The sequence below is a fragment of the Tachysurus fulvidraco genome, chromosome 11 (assembly GCF_022655615.1).
Source record: "Tachysurus fulvidraco isolate hzauxx_2018 chromosome 11, HZAU_PFXX_2.0, whole genome shotgun sequence".
Classification (NCBI taxonomy): Eukaryota; Metazoa; Chordata; class Actinopteri; order Siluriformes; family Bagridae; genus Tachysurus; species Tachysurus fulvidraco.
Window position 1 is genome coordinate 19,657,456 of NC_062528.1, and position 7,500 is coordinate 19,664,955.

The following is a 7,500-nucleotide window of genomic DNA, read 5'->3' on the forward strand; positions in this document are numbered from 1 at the left end:
CATTTAATTAACAAGATTTATTTATACGTATTCATTATTTATTTAATAAATAAAAATGAATCTAGAAATATATATCAATGATTATCAGTTATACTGATGTACTGAATGATGTACGATTAGCAAAAACTTACAGTATGTAATTACAGGCAATAGTAGCAATTAATTATTAATAAATATGATGAAGTATTTAATAATATTATTGTGATAGAATTAGCAAAAAGAAATAGTTGTGATTAGCATATGTACTCAGAGTGCGTACTCACTTGAGGTCCACTCTGCAGATGTGTGTGAGCCGTGACTTGCCCGAGCCGCAGGGTTCCAGCAGGTAGCCAGACTCAAGCACAATGCCCCTGATGCCACCTATGAGAGGACACTCGTCATGCTCGATGGAGACGGACACGAGGGAGCATGCTCCCCGAGGTAAATCTGTCCTCCACGACCTAAAAGTAAACACACACCAAACGGAACAGAATGAAGACGTGCTCAGTTTGATTTAAACGCTTAGCCAGTTACTCATCTAATGTTTGTGAAATTACGGTTTATTTTTATAAAGTGTGGCAATAATCTGTATATAATTATATTCATGGAGTAACTAGGATACATTTTAATACACTTAGAATTACTTTTAGTAAATATCACCTGTAACAGTGAGAGAAAGTGAGTTACTGTTATGACGTACCTGAGCACTACAAAATCCCTGCTAGGGTGCGGGGGCATGCGGTTCAGGACGTATTGGAAGATCTCAGTCTGCTTGTCAAGCACTTCACACACTCTCCACTGCAGCAGATCCACATCCCACAGGTGGCGCTCTCGCAGTATGCGGTTCAACACTACGGATGGAGGAGCCTCCACCTCCACTGACACACGCCAACGCCGCAATGGGTTCCCATCGCCTACCTGCAGGGCAACAGGACATTTCACACACATGACGTTGAGAAGTGATTCAGTGACTCAGTGAATCAATACTTAGCCTTGTCTGCTAACCAAAAAAGTCTGTACACAGTGAATCAGTCAAAAAATACGCTTAGCCTTGATCTGACTGTAAAAACATCTGTAATTCAGTGACTTATTGAATCAATACAAAGCCTTGTACTGACTACTAAAAATCTACCAAAGATTCAATAAATCGTTCAATCGATATAAAGATGTTTTGCTATCAAAAAAACAACGAAGTGAAGCAGTGAATCAGTTCTAAGCCTAAATAGATAGATAGATAGATAGATAGATAGATAGATAGATAGATAGATAGATAGATAGATAGATAGATAGATAGATAGATAGATAGATAGATAGATAGATAGATAGATAAATCAGATATTCAAGGAATCATTAAATCAATACGCAGCCTTGTCTAATTTTACGAAAAATGATTCAGTGAATCAAAGAATCAGTACTAAGCCTTGTTTCGAGGACTAAACATCAGAGATTCATGGAATCAGTGGATCAATGCTTGGCTGTTTTTTGTTTTTTTTTTTAACAAAAAAAATCAGCAAATTAGTAAATCAAATCTTAGTCTTGTACTTATTACTAATCAGTCAGTAATTCAGTGAATCAAAATGTAGCCTTGTTTTGACTACAAAAAAAAAAATCTAGAGATTCAAGATTCAAAGAATCAGTGAATCAATACTTAGCCTTCTTCTTATCAGAAAATCAGTGATTTTGCAAATTCGTTGACTGCTAAAAAAAACTATAGCCTCATCTAATTTACTTATATTTAAGGTAAAAAGACTCAGCTTTTTCAGCTACCCTCTTATCTGTGACCCCAAAATAGAGTATACTAAGCCAGAACAAACATGCCCGAGTCTCCATCCCTACCTTTTTGTATGCGAGTTCAGTGTTGTCAGAGCTTTGGCAGGACACCCAGCCCTTGGCTTTGTCTCGTGCCTCCTTGAGCAGAACTTGAAGTCGGGACTCTAAGTGCACAGGCCAGGAGCCTTCGTCCTCTTCTTCTTCATTGTGCTGCTGCTGCTGCTGCTTACACAAGTCCTCCAGCGTCGGGGCCTGCAGGTCAGCCTCCACGTAGGAGTTCCTCGACTGAGTCACCATTTCATGGGGAATCTGAGCGTGGGAGAGACAAAAAGCTATTTGTTTTCCAGAAATATCAAGTGTGGGTCATTCTGAAGGAAAAATATTCATTTCTGTAGCTTAAAGGTCATACTGAATACCAAATACATATTTATATTTGATGGATAAGATGGATAAATATGCATCCAGATAAAGTAGTTGTTCAAACTTCACCCCTTTTTCACTACATTAGTCAAGAACCTATTAGGAACATTCAATCAAATCAATGCCATGATCCGAGGAACCAGGAGAACGAGACAGACAGAGAAAGAACGAGCTCACCTCAAATAGCCGGTTACACTCTGTGATCATATGTGCCAAGCCTTGTGTGGCGGCCAGGTTCTCATTCAAGTCCTTTTGGTCAGGTCTTCCAGTGGCGTATTTCTTTTGCATGGTTCTTCAAAGAAGCAAAAGCAGAACTTTGATTTTTAATGTACTCAAATAACTGGAACACCATTTGATGGCAATATTAAATACATAAGAACTAGACTTAAGGTAGTTGCTTTTAAAGTCCACCAAAATTCAACCAAAACACATCTGAGGAAACATTGTTTATCTCGAGGCCTGAAATCATGGGCAGGTTTTGTTATAGGCAACCATAACAAATATTATCTGGCAACTCTTGGAGCTGTAAGCTACATACAAGTAAATTCTAATCATCTGAATATCACAAACACACACAGGTTTCAATGTAACCTGAATACAAGAACCTTTCCCCATGTAACCCACCTTGGAGAGAGATTTTCCTTCTTCAGGATATTGAGGTGAAAAAGGGAGGGTGCTAAACAGACGGCGATATTCATGGGCGTCATCTGATTCTCCTGCACAGAGGAGGTAACATCACTGAGGAAGCACAACAAGGTTTGCAGGACTTCTCTGTTCTCATCGGACATCAGCATGATGGCTGCCTGGACTGCTTGCAACCGCTGGTCCTTAGGCACATCTACAAAGATATAAAGAAAACAAAATATAGATTTAGATCATAGTAAATGCAGGTTGTTTGTTAGTGATCACTACATGCATAAGTTCATTTCCTTACATTGGTAAATATGAAGGAAGGTTTCTCCCAGTTTGCTGGTGAGGAGTGGCTCAGGAAGATCTCTGAAGAACTGCTTGACCATGTCGGCCACGTCGTAGGCGGACTGGTCCTCATAATTCACATCCTCCGGAGAGTTCTCATTCATCTGCCTGAGAGCCTGGATGCGAGATTTCACTCCAGACTTGCGGAAAAGACCCACCTAGAGATTTGATAAGACAGCGAATTAACGGTGAGACCAGCGATCTTATACAACATACTGTACGTGTGCAGCTCTTAGAAATGCAAAAAAAAAACTAAATTTGTTAAATTTGTTGCGATAAACTTTGATGTTGGCTTTGACGATGCAAGTATTCGCAAAGGCCGGTGTTTTTTGGAGGCGAGTGGACATAAGGGTCAGTGTTACTTTTGAAAGCAAGTAAACAGAAAGCTATGGTGCCAAAACATTTGGAGGTAAGTGGACATGAGCATGTAACATCTTTAGAATACTCTTGAGGAAGTTCCCCTCATTGTGATGAGTGTTTTGATATATCACATGTCCATGTTGTAAAAAGTTTTTTGATTTTGCATATTTTGTGGGCGGGGCTGCAGCACAATCGAAAGGCCAGTTGGTACACCAATTTAAGAGTATCACCCTAAAGGAGCTGGCCGAGTTTGCTTTAGATAGTTCGAAATTTATAATGGGAGTCTATGGGAAAAAAGGTCACTTTGAGACCCGGTACCGGAAGTACCGGAACTCGGATCGCTTAGAAAAGTAATAGCAACAAACATATCCGAATTTGATGCACGTGGCTCGAAAGCCCTAGGAGGAGTTACTTTCAATAAATTTTTGTCTAAGCTTAAACAGGAAAACAGAATGTTGGCTTCTACAAAGCGACATAATTAAAAATAGGATTAGCAAAAACTGCGTATTTCTGCCTTAGCAACTTTAAGAAACCTTAAATATATTTCACCAAAACAATATGGCAATGTTTTTGTTTTCCTCTTAATTTTACCCAGGCTTCATGCAGAAAGTAAGAAGCTACAGGTAGTTTAACAAACAGTACTGAACTCTAAAACTTTAGTAGCTATGAGCGATTTTCTCTTGCAGGGAATGTTACGCTTTGTCACGTATGCCGTGTTTTGAACAAAACTGACATAAGCTTAATCAATTCAGTTTGTAATCAGATTCTGTCTGTCAAATTACCTACATAAATAAGATTTTCTCCCATTTCACTTGTGGTAAAAGATTTAAGAATGCTTATACTTTACTTCTGGTTGACACTGTACACACTTCTACCTCATACAAAATGTTTAAATATCACAAGGTGAAAGGTTTTACCAGACTACCGCATATATATCGAGATATTGTCGGGCAGGATGGTGTATGAATTTTAACAAAGTGTGTTAACAAACCTGGTCAAGACACTGGCTCCTGAGGTAGCGTAGAGCCTGCTGAAGGCCCAGAGGTAGAGGCTGACCGAAGCGCTGGACGTGCACGATGAGAGGAACACCAAACACGTTCTTATCTTTATAATCAGGAACTTTCATCCTCTTCATGAACTTTGGCACTGACCTGCATCACAGAGCATGGTTTCATAAATTGATGCATTTCGAATTACAGTTTACTACAACAAAAAAGATACCAGAGATCTCTCGATATGTTCTTATTACTGTTTTTTCCTCCTCTTTCAGCACAACCGATGTACAGTACTACCAAACCTTAACATTTTACAAATCCAAATTCTTACCAGGTCCAGCCATGCTTGTTAGACAATGAGTACTTTTCCATGATGGCAGTGAGGCGCAGTAGAGAGAACCTCTGCAGGAGGCTGAGCTGTCCAGCTGATTGGTTGGTGATCTGTAGAGAAGCCATTGAATGGCTGAGGCGGTTGGAGATCTGGAAACTCGGCCATCGCAGACTGAATACAGAATGGGAATTTAATTTTAGTAACATTTTAGGAGCTGTGGTGGAAGGTGATGTCATACAGATGGACACTACATTCCAAACTTTATAATAACAGAGGTGGACCAGAGATCATTTCCTGTAACCACACCCACATTTGAGAACACTTTGAGAACACATTACAAAATTCTAGAAAATGTGTACAGTATGTATAATTTCCATCTATCACCCTCCTACTCCTTTAACCCTCAAAAGGAACCCTAGAAAAGTACCTAGATGATAGGTACACTTATGCCCCTTTACCACCGAGGCAGTTTGAGTGCAGGTTCGGAGCCTAATTTAGAACCAGTTCTTTCTTTTTCGACAGACAAATCACCGGCTCTGAACCAGAAAAAGTGGTTCTTAAGTAGCACCAAAACGTTGCTGGTCTAGACTTAAGAACCGCTTGTGCAGGGGCTGTGGGTGGGGCTGTGGGCGGGGCTACTGTTAGCGCATTTGATAATGTACCTTAAGTATACTAATGTTTAATACACTTTTACTTTACCGCAATATGATACATTATCAGCACACATGATAGTAGGTAGCTACATGCTAAGGCTAACTTTTAATATTATGGACTTTCTCGATCACAACCTCCATTTATACAGATTACACGGGGCTGCACGTACACGTTGGATTCGCCGCGTTTGGATGTTAATGTAGGTTCACAAAGCCATGAGCATTAACAGTAAAGCAACATCCGCCATTGTTGATGTGTTTGTGTTTGCCGCTGCTGCGCTAACATTGCTGTGTAACGTGAAACGTATACAGTGACGTCAGACTCGGCTCTGTGACGGCTCTCTAACCGATGGAAAGGCAAACCGGTTCTTAGAAGATTTGCCAGTGGAACCAACTTTGAACCAGCACCAGCTCTAGCTCTGAACCAGCACCCGGTTCTTTCCAGTGGAAAAGGGGTATTAGTTATCCAAAAAACCCTCATGTGAAACCCTGTTTTTTTAGTTTGTTTTCAATTCCCTCCCTTCAGACTTGGAGCTCTTTTCCCTGAGGTTCCAGTACGTTTAGTGACAACTCTTTTGAGCCCAGAAGCAGTCTAGAGAACCTTTTCCCTTTTGAAAGTTATGGTCTTGGGTGCATTTCCACGTATGTGGGAGCCACCTGCCCTCATTGCAGCATATGGAGTTATATGGTTGCTTCAGCTTTACCTTCCTCTTTCAAGTTTTGTGACAATGGCCAAAGGTAACCCGGATGAGGGAGAGATGCAACATCTTAGTGAAGTGTAAAACAAAAGTTTTATTGGACAGTACTTAGCTCATCATTGTAGTATAAGTGCATTTACTGAGAGCGTTCCGAATCGCCTGCCTGCGATTCTGCCTAAAACTTCTTATAAGAGATCAGATCCTCGTTTGCAGGTATTCCCATACGAGGACAAGCCATGCATATAAACATTGGTACCAATTTGGTACCAAAGTTAAATACCAATATTAGCAATCAGAATGTAGTGCCTACCGTATTGCGAGTATATTAGAAGTTTATGTAACTTCAGAATTGATCCATGGTTCAAAAGCAATTGTACCTGTCATTAAACCATCCCCCCAAACAAGCCCAGAATCAGTACTGGATTGGTATGTAATTTAATACGTGTAGTTGAAGAACTGACCCAGTATCAGCAAATCCAAACCAGTTGTAAAAATACGTTCAAAGCTCTAAATCTTACCGATTTGGCCTGGTGAGGGAAGCTCCAACTCCAGAGTCTCTCCTCTCTCTAATTCCTGTAGATTCAGTTTCATTAAGTGAAACACCATCCCTGTCTCCATCACTGGGAGTAACCTGCCCCTCCAGCACAGAGTGACCCTCCAAATCTAGTGTGATGTGACTCGAGGACTGCATGTTCACCTGACTTTTCCCATCCTGCTCCACCATGCTCTTTGCCACACTATCTCCTGTAGGCAAAACATTCTTAGACCAGTGATCCACAATCTGCTGCAGGCCATTCACATGCTGTAGGATATCATCCAAGTGAGGGAACAGGTCCTCATTTTTTAAATCGATGAGGTCTCCGGTGCTGGCATAGAGGTGTGAGCCAGGCACATTGTCGTAGATGCTGATGCGGCTGCCACGTGAGCAGCATTGTGTAACAGGTCTCTGCTCTTTTATGCTTGGCTGACGCTGGGCTTCAGAAACCCTGCTGAGAGGTACAGCTGTGGGTGAGAGACTCTCAATGGAAAGAGCCTTGGGGAAGGTTCCAGGCTTGTGGTCTTTCGGGATGTGCACAACCAGATCTTCGTAAGAGCGGAATTCATTGCGTTTACCCTGAACAATTCCAGAGAAGACATCCAGGTCATCCAAATACATGCCACTGCGCTTGTGCTCAGCACGGTGGGCTTTGCGTTCCTTCAGGCTTGGAGTACTGACAGTGCTGCCCCCAGATTGGCTGCTGCTTCCTTCACTGCTCGAGTGTGAATTCAACACACCATGGCCATTAATCTCCACACACCGAAGAGCCTTCAAGGCCTGA

At 41.3% G+C, this 7,500-nt stretch overlaps 1 protein-coding gene across 5 annotated transcripts in view; it reads right to left on the minus strand.

The window, feature by feature from the left end:
• Window positions 1–7,500, minus strand: part of stard13b (StAR-related lipid transfer (START) domain containing 13b) — a 111,093-nt gene that overhangs the window by 1,630 nt on the left and 101,963 nt on the right. For all 5 annotated transcript variants that reach the window (XM_027150506.2, XM_027150510.2, XM_027150508.2 and 2 more), the window contains 9 exons: window positions 6,700–7,500; window positions 4,831–5,001; window positions 4,496–4,655; window positions 3,104–3,302; window positions 2,794–3,007; window positions 2,347–2,461; window positions 1,816–2,058; window positions 680–897; window positions 264–440 (listed from right to left, as the gene is read on the minus strand). The exon at window positions 6,700–7,500 is cut by the window's right edge and continues 479 nt beyond it. In XM_027150506.2, the coding sequence (XP_027006307.2) occupies window positions 264–440; window positions 680–897; window positions 1,816–2,058; window positions 2,347–2,461; window positions 2,794–3,007; window positions 3,104–3,302; window positions 4,496–4,655; window positions 4,831–5,001; window positions 6,700–7,500 (2,298 nt within the window). The remainder of the gene's footprint in view (window positions 1–263; window positions 441–679; window positions 898–1,815; window positions 2,059–2,346; window positions 2,462–2,793; window positions 3,008–3,103; window positions 3,303–4,495; window positions 4,656–4,830; window positions 5,002–6,699) is intronic.